At 32.5% G+C, this 14683-nt stretch overlaps 1 protein-coding gene across 5 annotated transcripts in view; it reads left to right on the forward strand.

The window, feature by feature from the left end:
- LOC148602321 (zinc finger HIT domain-containing protein 2-like) overlaps positions 1–13918 on the forward strand; it is a 40798-nt gene extending 26880 nt beyond the window's left edge. Inside the window, exons 12-15 of one of the 5 annotated variants that reach the window (XR_015916410.1) lie at positions 8062–8889; positions 9572–9658; positions 12828–12878; positions 13738–13918. Coding sequence is in view for 4 of the 5 variants with exons in the window: in XM_088551939.1 (XP_088408065.1) it covers positions 8610–8889; positions 9572–10836 (1545 nt within the window). In the remaining variant the exon portion in view is untranslated. The other 4 variants (XM_088551943.1, XM_088551940.1, XM_088551939.1 and 1 more) reach the window with 4 other exon arrangements.
- Positions 13919–14683: the final 765 nt, after the last annotated feature.

Below are 14683 nucleotides of genomic sequence, written 5' to 3' on the forward strand. Positions count from 1 at the left end.
TTCATGTGTAAACAATAACAAAGGGTTAACTCCTCCCACGGATGTCAGCCTGGAAAATTCAAATTTGAAAAAAGTCACCTCTTCATGACTTTTAACAGATGATTTCTCTTTTAATAGCAAATGCTATTGGCTCATATTTGATGTATGCTGTTCTGATATACATCTTAAGATGGACAATAATTTTTGAATTTATCTAAACAGTTTGAACAGAGATATAAGTGAAAATGTTGCTCTAATTTGAATGATGCAAAGAAAGTTGAATTCTCCATACAACTTTCAATTGGCTGCAATTTATACTCCACACCCGGTCTTTAAAGAAGCTCTTTACAGTACTTTTTCACTCAAGGGGAAATTTACAACAGTTTTGCAAATATCGGCAAAAAAGCAATGAAGCGTCACCAGCAGCATAATTCAAAATACGTCAAAACGCAATACTCGACCGTATGTTTGCTTCTCGCATGGTCGCCAAGCTTGTGGTTCATATTGAAACATCATATCAGTCAACGAGTTCATGGTAGCTGTCGTAGAACTTTCAAATTTTGCTTTAATCTTAAAATGTCAACTTAGGTATTGCTCATCAATAAGAAGTGCACATAGTCAATACCAGTATGATTACTTGAAATAAAACGATATACGGATGAGGTTAAGAATCGGAGTAAAACGTAAGGCTACGCTAGCGTATATTTTCCTGATTCGTGCCGAATTCAAATTTCGTTCTTTTTTCACTGCGATACATATCCAAGTAGTTCGTGCACGGATAGGAAAGTATAGGCAAAGTTTTATATACTGCCAGAAACTGTAATCTTTAAAAGATGTAGTACAGGTGCAACCTTTTTCCAGTTCAATCATAAGGTTTTATTTTAGGGTCCTTTGTGTGTGTGAATCATACTTCATTACGGTTAGGTTAAGCGGAATTTATTAATTTACAAATTGTTCTCCTCTACTTGCTGACATATTCCTTCACTCTTATGAGGATGGCTTCAAAGCTGATCTGATCCGAAAGAAAGAACATTGTTAAGCTAAATCATTCAATCTCAGTTTCCGCTATATAAATGACGTATTATCGTTAAACAATCTTAGTTTCGGGGATGTGATACACCGCACCTAACCCACGGAACTTAAGTTAAAGGATACTACAGACACTGTGAGGTCAGCCTCATATCTTGGTCTACACATAGAGATCGGATGGTAAAGGAAAATTATTGACCAATCTTTTCATTCAGAATTGTCAACTTGCCTTTCATCTGTGGCAACATCCCTTCAGTACCTGCATATAGAAATTTCATATCACAACTCATACCTTAAGCCAGAGCTTGCCGTAACCACGAAGACTTTGTATCGCGCTAAACTTCTTACAGTTAGGCTTCTGGAACAGGGTTATGTTGCTACAAGATTGAAGTCATCATTACAGAAGTAGTCACGAACACGTCATCACGAACTTGTGGATCGTAACGGTGCATCCATCTACACCATGAAAACTGATTTGTTCATCGCGTCATAGTTTTCCTTTCCTCTTTCGTCTACCCCGGACTTGACATTTGAAGAACATAAAAGCTTAGGACGCTTACCCGACCGGGGCACCCGGTCCATGCTCCCGGTTTTTAGTGGAGTCCGAGTTGTTCATTTGCTTTTGTTATTTGGTATGTATGACATTAGTTACTCTATGTTCTTTGTTGTGTATGTCTTTTTTCCATGTCTGGTCTTTGTCCCTGGATTACATTCTTTTGATTACCGCTATAACCTTGGTTCCCTTGATTACTCTTTCAGAGTATGTGTGTCTTAGATTTTAAGTAAGAATAACCTTAGTGTATTGTCCATGCAATGAAACGTATTAGAAATTACTTCTGTGTATGATCATCGTCTTTCCCACTATTTGAAATATTTTGCTCATAGAAATATTGAAGACAGCAATCGTGTAGTTAATTCACAAATCGGTACGGAATCTCTGGATTGAGAAGTATACATTTTTACCGGCTAATCAGTGAATGTATACAGATTAAAGTTAATTAGGCCTTTTAAAGTATAAACACAAACAAAATACTGTGTAAATGCTGTCTTCGAATCTGAATTTTAAATGTTGATGCGAATCATATATAATACCTATATTACTTACAGTTTATATGTATATATACTTCTACTAAGATAAAAAGAGTAAAGATCAATTCGTCGTGTAATTACAGTTAATATGTATAAACTTCTACTAAGATAAAAAAAAAAAAGAGTAAAGACCAATTGTCTTGTAATTAAGTACCACCCCATGTAACATTCAGACACTGCCAATGGAAAGTGATTCATGGTGTAGAAAAACCCACCATACAAGCGATGCTTTTTCAGTCTATTAATATATACTATTCTTTCACATAACGATAATCATTTCTGCATTCAGATCTGCACTTTTTAGAAAATCGTACATTTATCTAGTACTAAAATCAACCAAAGAAAATCAAATCAAGAATGATAACTCTTGCAAAGAATCAATTTCATATACAATTTATATAATTTTTATCTCGAAAGCGAAACAACCAAATGAAAAAAATATGATATGAATTATGGTTATGTGATTAGTAACTGTTTGTGAACAAGAAATAAAACTGAATTCGTTGGGTTTTTGATATGCATGAATCACCTACTGTCTGATTTTTATGAAGACTGCTATTTAAAATACATTAGTGTAATGCAAGTACCACTTTATTCATTTTCTTGAAAAAGTATTCGAAGGTATGAAATAAACAGCTTGGCTATTATTAATTCAAGGTTAGAATTGGAATCATGTTAATCAAGCTTCTTGATACGATTGATGCAAATAATTTTTACTATTCGAGAATTTTAAAAGTTACGTCGGCGTAAAATTTTTTGAACACCCAAGACTGTCCATCACGACGGAAGTCATTTTTCAAATCTTCTACTGAACAACGGGACGAAAAACATGTTAATTACCCCTTTAAAATGTAAATTTTCACCGAATAATTATAGTGGGTCAGAAGGTTGATCATTCACTGTGGTGGTTCACACTTATCACAACTGTGTGACTAACTCATAGTGATTCAGATACAGACGATTGCATTAACATATTAAAGCATCAACGTCATTGAGAGGAATTAGCAGTTTATCGAATCCTTTCATTGTTGTATTTCTAAAGAAATAATCAGCATTTTTTATTCTTTAGAAATATAACAACGAAAGAATGGGACAAACATATATTTAATTTCTTATTCTAGGTTGTAGGTCGGAACTAAGATGGTTACGTATTTCGGGACCCCCTCATTTGTTGGAAAAGATTATTAATCACGTACAGATTATTGTCGAATGTAGTAATCATTTTTTTGTCAAGCCAATTGACATCTATTTCAAAACCTTTCCTAAATTGTTTTCTGGATCCGTCACTGTGAAGACAAATAATCTAGAGACAAAATCGCTGGGGATGTGTAAAACAATTAAATCTTTGCTGAAGTGATTCAATTGGCACAAAAAAGAAAAAGACAAAAAAGCAAAACTAAAACAATGAGCGATCGCATAAACAATCCCTTGCTTGGTAGCTATTAACAACTATTGACCATAACCTTTCATTAAATTATTAAGTAGCGCTATACATAAGAATTATTCAAAAAATTAATTAATGGTTGGAAAACCTACATATGTTTTTGTTTTTATATTCTATTAAAAATGTCATAATAAATAGTAAGTAATATATGACTTTTAGTATAAACTTTGTTCCAAGGCGAACAAATATATAGAATGTACTGTATAATTCAAAATTAAGGGGGATAACTCTATGACACTAAAATACAATAGAAACTATTGGATTTTCCATGTGGATTACCTTCTAAGAGCAGACAGAGTGGAATGAATAATTATACATTTCATCATAAAGACTTATAGAGCAACTTAATAACAAAAATGTAGGCTTTTGAGGTGTATCACACTTTACATTTATGTTTCATCTTCATAAACTATCTCGGGTTTTTTTTCCAGGGTAGCGTGATTGCCACGAGTGCGGAAGGAAAATGATTCGATCCATGGCCAGGTCATCCTCAAGATCGCAGATACTGCTTTCCAAATAAGGCTTTTCATGATATCGAATGTAGTATTGATTTTTTTTCAAGCCCTTGGGCATCTATTCCAAAATACAGAAAATACCAGTTTTATATATTGTAAATTTCGATATGCTGTACACGTGTTTCAAGGAGTAACCTCTCATCAACAGCATTAAAATCAAATATGTAGGAAGATCATAATCAAAATATTAAATAATAATATCAAAATCTTCCATAACTGTTTTCTGGATCCGTCACTGTGAAAACAAATAATCTAGAGACAAAATCGCTGGAGATGTGCAATAAAAAAATAAATCTTTATTGTAGTGTTCAAATTGGCACAAAACAAAACGGAAAGTGAAAGAAAGACAAAAAAGGCAAAACTAAAAACACATTAGAACATATGATGATACATTATAATCCTAAGAAAAGTTTAACTTCACACTATGATGTTTCCTTTACAAACAATGTAATAATCTTTAAAGATGAGCGATCGCATAAACAATCCCTTGCTTGGTAGCTATTAACAACTATTGACCATAACCTTTCATTAAATTATTAAGTAGCGCTTTACATAAGAATTATTCAACAATTTAATTATTGGTTGGAAAACCTACATATTTTTTTTGTTTTTATATTCTATTAAAAATTTCATAATAAATAGAAAGTAATATATGACTTTTAGTATAAACTTTGTTCCAAGGCGAACAAAATATATAGAATGTACTGTATAATTCAAAATTAAGGGGGATAACTCTATGACACTAAAATACAATAGAAACTATTGGATTTTCCATGTGGATTACCTTCTAAGAGCAGACAGAGTGGAATGAATAATTATACATTTCATCATAAAGACTTGTAGAGCAACTTAATAACAAAAATGTAGGCTTTTGAGGTGTATCACACTTTACATTTATGTTTCATCTTCATAAACTATCTCGGTTTTTTTTCCAGGGTAGCGTGATTGCCACGAGTGCGGAAGGAAAATGATTCGATCCATGGCCAGGTCATCCTCAAGATCGCAGATACTGCTTTCCAAATAAAGAGCTTTTCATGATATCGAATGTAGTATTGATTTTTTTTCAAGCCCTTTGGCATCTATTCCAAAATACAAAAAAAATACCAGTTTTATATATTGTAAATTTCGATATGCTGTACACGTGTTTCAAGGAGTAACCTCTCATCAACAGCATTAAAATCAAATATGTAGGAAGATCATAATCAAAATATTAAATAATAATATCAAAATCTTCCATAACTGTTTTCTGGATCCGTCACTGTGAAGAAAAATAATCTAGAGACAAAATCGCTGGAGATGTGCAATAAAAAAATAAATCTTTATTGTAGTGTTCAAATTGGCACAAAACAAAACGGAAAGTGAAAGAAAGACAAAAAAGGCAAAACTAAAAACACATTAGAACATATGATGATACATTATAATCCTAAGAAAAGTTTAACTTCACACTATGATGTTTCCTTTACAAACAATGTAATAATCTTTAAAGATGAGCGATCGCATAAACAATCCCTTGCTTGGTAGCTATTAACAACTATTGACCATAACCTTTCATTAAATTATTAAGTAGCGCTTTACATAAGAATTATTCAACAATTTAATTATTGTTTGGAAAACCTACATATTTTTTTGTTTTTATATTCTATTAAAAATTTCATAATAAATAGAAAGTAATATATGACTTTTAGTATAAACTTTGTTCCAAGGCGAACAAAATATATAGAATGTACTGTATAATTCAAAATTAAGGGGGATAACTCTATGACACTAAAATACAATAGAAACTATTGGATTTTCCATGTGGATTACCTTCTAAGAGCAGACAGAGTGGAATGAATAATTATACATTTCATCATAAAGACTTATAGAGCAACTTAATAACAAAAATGTAGGCTTTTGAGGTGTATCACACTTTACATTTATGTTTCATCTTCATAAACTATCTCGGGTTTTTTTTTCCAGGGTAGCGTGATTGCCACGAGTGCGGAAGGAAAATGATTCGATCTATGGCCAGGTCATCCTCAAGATCGCAGATACTGCTTTCCAAATAAGGCTTTTCATGATATCGAATGTAGTATTGATTTTTTTTCAAGCCCTTTGGCATCTATTCCAAAATACAGAAAATACCAGTTTTATGTATTGTAAATTTCGATATGCTGTACACGTGTTTCAAGGAGTAACCTCTCATCAACAGCATTAAAATCAAATATGTAGGAAGATCATAATCAAAATATTAAATAATAATATCAAAATCTTCCATAACTGTTTTCTGGATCCGTCACTGTGAAGAAAAATAATCTAGAGACAAAATCGCTGGAGATGTGCAATAAAAAAATAAATCTTTATTGTAGTGTTCAAATTGGCACAAAACAAAACGGAAAGTGAAAGAAAGACAAAAAAGGCAAAACTAAAAACACATTAGAACATATGATGATACATTATAATCCTCAGAAAGGTTTAACTACACACTATGATGTTTCCTTTACAAACAATGGAATAACCTTTAAAGATGAGCGATCGCATAAACAATCCCTTGCTTGGTAGCTATTAACAACTATTGACCATAACCTTTCATTAAATTATTAAGTAGCGCTTTACATAAGAATTATTCAAAACATTAATTAATGGTTGGAAAACCTACATATTTTTTTGTTTTTATATTCTATTAAAAATTTCATAATAAATAGAAAGTAATATATGACTTTTAGTATAAACTTTGTTCCAAGGCGAACAAAATATATAGAATGTACTGTATAATTCAAAATTAAGGGGGATAACTCTATGACACTAAAATACAATAGAAAATATTGGATTTTCCATGTGGATTACCTTCTAAGTGCAGACAGAGTGGAATGAATAATTATACATTTCATCATAAAGACTTATAGAGCAACTTAATAACAAAAATGTAGGCTTTTGAGGTGTATCACACTTTACATTTATGTTTCATCTTCATAAACTATCTCGGTTTTTTTCAGGGTAGCATGATTGCCACGAGTGCGGAAGGAAAATGATTCGATCCATGGCCAGGTCATCCTCAAGATCGCAGATACTGCTTTCCAAATAAAGAGCTTTTCATGATATCGAATGTAGTATTGATTTTTTTTCAAGCCCTTTGGCATCTATTCCAAAATACAAAAAAAATACCAGTTTTATATATTGTAAATTTCGATATGCTGTACACGTGTTTCAAGGAGTAACCTCTCATCAACAGCATTAAAATCAAATATGTAGGAAGATCATAATCAAAATATTAAATAATAATATCAAAATCTTCCATAACTGTTTTCTGGATCCGTCACTGTGAAAACAAATAATCTAGAGACAAAATCGCTGGAGATGTGCAATAAAAAAAATAAATCTTTACTGAAATATTCAAATTGGCGCATACAAATCGGAAAGTGAAAGAAAGACAAAAAAGGCAAAACTAAAAACACATTAGAACATATGATGATACATTATAATCCTCAGAAAGGTTTAACTACACACTATGATGTTTCCTTTACAAACAATGGAATAACCTTTAAAGATGAGCGATCGCATAAACAATCCCTTGCTTGGTAGCTATTAACAACTATTGACCATAACCTTTCATTAAATTATTAAGTAGCGCTTTACATAAGAATTATTCAAAACATTAATTAATGTTTGGAAAACCTACATATTTTTTTTGTTTTTATATTCTTTTGAAAATGTCATAATAAATAGAAAGTAATATATGACTTTTAGTATAAACTTTGTTCAAAGGCGAACAAAATATATAGAATGTACTGTATAATTCAAACTTAAGGGGGATAACTCTATGACACTAAAATACAAAAGAAACTATTGGATTTTCCATGTGGATTACCTTCTAAGAGCATACAGAGTGGAATGAATAATTATACATTTCATCATAAAGAACTATAAAGTTATATAATAATAATAACAAAAAATAACCTTTTTGGGGTGCATCATATTTTACATTTATGTTTCATCTACATAAACCACCTCGGCTTTTTTTTTCAGGGTAGCGTGATTGCCACGAGTGCGGAAAGAAAATGATTCGATCCATGGCCAGGCCATCCCCGAGATCGTAGATACTGCTTTTCTAACATGGGTTTAATAAAGTACATGGTATTTAATGGTATCGATTGACGACTGGTTTACAAGCAGTCAGAGTAATGTGCAAGAGTGAGGTGGTACCATTAAAAAACAAAGGATGTTCGATTAGTCAATCATTCTTGTCATGAAAGTCATGAAAAGTATGCCATAAGATGTCAAACCATCATTAATCAATTAACTGCTGATATCTGAACATCGATTTCTGACAGTTTCTACAATAAAGAACAGAATATATGTACCTTTGCATCTAGATGAAGCTGGTGTTAGAAATCTGATTTGATAATCTAACCAACGTCCTGCAAGATTAACTTTTTTCAACTACATAAAAATTCACATTTAAAGATTCAAACGATTTCGCATTTCTGACATTTAAATGCTACCATTGTGACAAAAGCGATAATTGATATCATGACATTTACACCTACAATAAAAGTGTGGTATAATACGGGCCGATGGATCTGACAATTCATGCTTGCATGAGACATCCGGCTTGCAAAATGTCGTACTGGATTCTTGCAATCATACTTTGTTTTCTACACATATATAATATCGTAATTAATGCTATTCATGTTATTGTTATTTCAAAGACAAAGAGGAAATTGCGGACAATAGACAGAGCCAGAATATTGCCTAGTTTCGTCTTAGTTGTTATGTCTTTTATCACCTTGCCAGTTGATGTATACCAGACAATCGGAAACGATTTAGGCTGCACAATATTTCTCAAAGTTAAAGGTTTGTATTGCTTAACTATTTGACGGACTAATTCGTACTAAAACAATTTGAGTTGCATAGAGTTTAAATGACGTTATGTCATTAATCGGACTATTATCGATAATAACTCCATTACAACCGATCATTTCTGCTTCGTCTTTTGTAACGAATGAATTATCAGATTTTGCGGATCAAAATAATTAACATTATCTTCAGCAAAGTATATATATCGAAATCCTCAAAATATATTCATTTATCGAATAAGAGAAATCTTAATAGGAGAATGTAAGACATTATTTTTCTCATTTCTTGAAACAACGGAATGTAAAATTTAAACTGTCCCAACCTTACAGCGTAACATCTTTATGAAAAACAACATGTTTTGCTGGTATAATAACGAAAATTCATACCAATCATCAGCCGCTAACAAAAACACATATGTGAATTCAACAGTATTTAAGTAACGGGCAGAAAGTTGAATACATTCACTGAAAATTAAAAGAATATATCAAGATGAAATCTGAAAAAAATGATTATTTAGTTAATGTTTCTGTTTCGTTTATTGTATATTTATAACATAAGAATCTGCGGTCTAATTCGCCATCGGATTATCCAAATAAAACCCGATCACACAATATTTGATCGTTCTATCGTAATACCTCTCTCAAGTAACACTATACATTGTTTGCTTTATTTTTTTTAGAGTGGATAGAAGTCTTTCAGCTAGGAATCTTCCTCGGCTTCAACTTGATATCAGCTCTTACTAAGCTCCGGTGCTATAGATGTAAAGGTGATGCTATGATTAAAATCAATGACAAGTTTTTAATTGTTACTGCAGTGGTGGTAATCATACTGTCAAGTTCAGTAACAGTGTCTTTCATTGCGTGCGATACGTTACCGTACCTGCATGTTGACTTTGTAAAATGTAATTTTGAATTTCATGTACCAGCTGCTATGTTTTACTACAACGCATGCGGAGTTCTGCCAACTTTGGGAATGTTTGCTACATTGCTGTTCATCGCATACAATTACTTTGCCAATTCTCAACTATCAGATGTTGATGCATTACAAAAAAGGGTCTCTTCGCCTAAAAGACAGCTTAAAGCTATTCAAAATTCTTCTTTGATTTATTTAATATCTTTTTTCTGTTTATGGACTCCTTTTGCAGTTTTCAAAATATTGTCCGCCTTAAAATCTGGACAATCATTCTTTGCATACAAATATTTTGCTCTCTGTTTCAAACTTGGCTATTTCTCTTTCCATCCAGCAACTGATGGAATTGTCGGTAAACGACAAAGAAAAAACCTTAAAGCAATGATGATGCGTAGAAGTCTACAGCTTAGCAGCAGAACGCAAAGATACAATTTCAAAGCAAAATGTATTTCAATGGATTCTCTTACACCTCGTAGAATACCTTTAACATCGAGCCCAGGTTCTTTTTCCTTGAGCCGATCAGTAAGAAGCATAAATGCGAAAGACAATATGGAAGAAAGCTATAGAACAGAATCTAAACTTTTTAGCCGACGTGGTAAAAAGGATTTACCTTCAATCGACATGTCTAATTTATTGTCTTCAAAAGAAAATATGCCGCCATTCACTAAAAGTCCAAAACGAAAAGATTACAACTCAAATGAAGACTTATATCTACAATTTACAGGAGGTCCTTTCATTGACGACTTGTCTGCATCTACCCTTGAGTCAGACAATTTATCTACATCACAGTATTTTACACCTAATTCATGTACAATGGAGACTTCTGAGTATCGACCAAGAAGTGCAACGTGCTCCTGTCACCAAATCTTAAAACAAGATGTAACTATGAAACACAAACACGGTTCTGTGTATTTCTCTTCCGATTCTTTATTTCAAACAGATTTATCGAGGCATGGAAGTTCATGCCGCTGTTGCTTTTTAACGCCAATAAGTTCTCCGGGTAGTAAAACCAAATTTTCTTTCGATCACTTTTAGTTGATGCTGATGTATAATCTAATTTCAGAAGTTACACGATTTCTGATTGGATAATAATTTAATTTCATAAGTAACACTGTTTCTAATTGGATAAAATAAATCGTTTATTATTTCAAAGACCTAATTTTGTAATGACTGTCACGCCATGTGCACCATGAAAACTGATTTGACGTGTCTTAGTATTTCTTTCCTCTTTTGTCTACCCTGGACTTGACTTTTTATAAGCAACTCGGCGGGTGTTTCTCGAAAAGCACAGGACGCTTACCCTAACGGTGCACCTGGTCATGCTCCCAGTTTTTAGTGGAGTCGGAGTTGCTCATTTGCTTTTGTTACTTTGTATGTATTATTTTAGTTACTTTATGTTCTTTGTTGTGAATTTCTGTTTTCCATATCTAGTCTTTGTCCCTGGATTGCATTCTTTTGATTACCGCTATAACCTTGGTTCCCTTGGTTGCTCTTTAACATGAAATCATAGCCTCAAGAAACGATGATCAAATAAATCAAGATTGAAAATATAAATTTACAAAGGCGTAGTGAAAAAATGGTACATCATAGAACCACAAAAAGTAAATACAACCACAGCAACACTGTGAATACATACATTTAATGACATTTGGGAAAAAAATACAAGATGCCTCTGCAGAATTAACTGACATGCCCTCAACCAGTTATCATACCTCTTTATGTCTTCTTTTCTTCATCGCATTTCTTCTGTAATTTAAGTTCATTTTGATAAGATTCAAAATGTTGTTGAATCGTATCCATTTTAGAGTAATAATGTTGTTTGCTTTCTCTGCAACATTAACATCTATTCATCTTAGCTCCTCAGGGAGTCATAATGAAGTTGAAATGAAGATAATTATTTTATACAAAAATCACCTATAGCCAGACCTAGAATAAAACAGGGTCATTTTATTTTCATTCATGGTAAACTTGTTTATATTAGAAACATTTAAACTTGTTTATATTAGAAACATTTAATTTAACTGCTTACTGGTAAATGCCGTTGCTATTTTACAAAATTAAAACAACACATATGCATATACAAATCAAGATATTTAAATGAATGAGGTTGCACTGTAAACAGATTGATATAAAGTTCAATCGAAAACATTATAAGCCAAAGGTTTTTTTTTTATTTTTCACAACAATCTGCATCTCCATAAAGTGACTAATAAAACTTATATTGGCCGAAATAATTGTTATACTTAAGGAAGTAGACCTAAGGTAAGGGACATAACCCTTTTAATCAGTTATATGTTTGTATCATATTCAATTTCACCAAAGCCTATCAAGGTTTCAGTTGAAACCGAATAAAATCCGTCCAATTTACTTTAAATCGTTTATGATGTTTATCATATATTTGCTCACTCATTCACAAATTTAACAAAGTGGGGGGACTATTTTAATGATAAATATAGTATATTGTGAGGCATAATCTTTCGACTACTTCAATTAATGACTAGACTAACTTGTCAGTAGCAAACCTTTGCTTAACGTTAACTAATATCATTATTTTAAACAAGACACATTCCACTTTAAAAGGAATTGAATTGTATGACATTGTGAATTTCCTTGCCTGCATTTGCCAGATATAGGAAATAGTTGGGGCCAATCAATATAGTTGTCGCATCTTTTAAGTCATCTTGGAAGTCATCACTACAGAAGTTTTATGGTCGTCATCATGAACTCCTGGATCGTTATGATGTATCCAACAGCACCATCAAAACTGATTTATTCGGGAGACAATGAGCACGGTACCATGACTTTAAATAAAAGGCTAAATAATCTCAGAAGATAATTCTAAGCAAGTAAAAAACTTTGTTTCCCCTTTTCTGAACCGTGAGGTGGCAGTAAAATTCTAAAATTGAAAGAGACGTTTTGTCTGGGGTGACATTTTCGTGTCGTTATTTGACTTCTAGTTTATTTTTAAGAAGTGTTATCTTATTGTTATTGTGTATTAAATTGCTTCTGTTTTCGAAACCTTTCAGAGCTTACTTAAAGATGTGTTTACACTTGTTGAAGACCTTTTGGTGATAGCTGTGAGTATTTACTAATTTTATAAAGGATATATCATGGTGCTTTTGTTGCGTTTCGTCGCATCTGTTCCTTGTACTATATATCAAACTGAGTGTCATTATTTTTCGCATTCAATTTTTTTTTCTGTTTTAAACTTGCCTATTTCTGTTTCAATCAAGCCATCGATGGAATTGCTGGTAAACAACAAAGAAGAAACCTTTAAAGCAATCATGAACGATAATGCACAACTTAAAAAAGGGTATTCATTCAAAATTCAGGCAGTGGGCGACACATGACAATTTTTTTTTAAAGTATCCAATTTATATCCCAAATCCATCACTTTTCCAGATTGAAGGTTGGTTTTTGATAACCTATCAAAATTCGATCGCATAGTTGTACTTTAAAAATATTATCGGAGACATTCAATGTCAATTTAAAAAATATATATTGTATGATAAAAAAAATGTTTAAAAATTATATTAAAACAAAAATTAAGTGGGGAGATATCATGCTGAAACGTCCATACCACAAGGATTGTTGATTTTTACACACCCTCACCAACGCAAAATGTCCTTGAATGGATTAACTTACACCTTGCGTGATAGTATAAGCATCTAGCCCGGTCTCTTTTTTAACAGTCAGTGAAAAACATTAGTATGAAGGGTAATACGGACGAAAACTTTAGAAGATCGGAAGCAAATCTTTAAAGCCGACGTGGTCAAAAGGTCTAACCTACAATCGACATATCTATATACATCTACTTTACAATGTAATGCAGAAAATTTCTCAAAATTCTCCGAAAGCCCAAAAGAAAAGATTCCAACTTAAATGAAAACTTACATATACAATTTACAGAAGTTCCTATCATCGACTGTATTTTAGGTTTACTCATGTACAACGCAGACTTTTCAGTATCACCCAAGAAGTGCAACGTACTCCTGTAATTAACTCTTGTAATTAGATGCTACTATGACGCAGAAAAACGGGTCTGAGTATTTCCCTCCGATTTTCTTTTATTTCCGATGGATTTTTGAAGTATTTAACTCATGACGCTGTTGTTTATAACACAAATAAGTTCTCCGTGTAATAAAACAAAATTTTCTTTCTGTCGTCTTTAGTTATTGATACTAGAGTGTAGAATTTGTTTTAAAAAATAAGAAACGAGACATCCATTTACTTCCGACAGAAAAAAAATAAAAACAGCATTGCTATAACATTTAAACATTTTATTTAAGTAGCACTCCAGGTAAGAATCAAACAAAATGTGATTCATGATTAAAAAGCCAACATATATATTTTTTTTTCATTTTGTTCAAAATTCAATAGTTAAGAAAAATTAACATGTGATTTTTCACTGCGAAGTCAGCCTCATACCTTGACCTGCACTTCAATGTTACAGGAAAACTATTGACCAAATTTAACGACAAACGTATGTGGCGGCATTCCTTCAGCACCAACGTATGGAGTTTTCATATCACAACTCATACGTTATGCCAGACTTTGCCGTAACCATGCAGAATTTTTGCATCGCGCTAGATTTCTTACAGTAAGATTTCTAGAACATGGTTATGTTGCTAAAAGGTTGAAGTCATCACTACAGAAGTTTTATGGTCGTCATCATGAATTCGTAGATTGTTACGGTGTATCCATCTGCGCCATGAAAACTGATTTGTTCAACGTGTCATAGTCCGCGTCTATCCCGGAATTGACTTTTTATGAGCAACTCGGCGGGTGTTTCTAGAAAAGCAGGGGACGCTTACGATACCTGTGCACCTGATCCGTGGTAACAGTTTTTAGTGGAGTCCGAGTTGATCATGTACTTTGTTTT

Source organism: Perna viridis, chromosome 11, assembly GCF_037379345.1.
Source record: "Perna viridis isolate PV_CMFRI_1.1 ecotype Kerala chromosome 11, ASM3737934v1, whole genome shotgun sequence".
NCBI classification, from domain to species: Eukaryota; Metazoa; Mollusca; class Bivalvia; order Mytilida; family Mytilidae; genus Perna; species Perna viridis.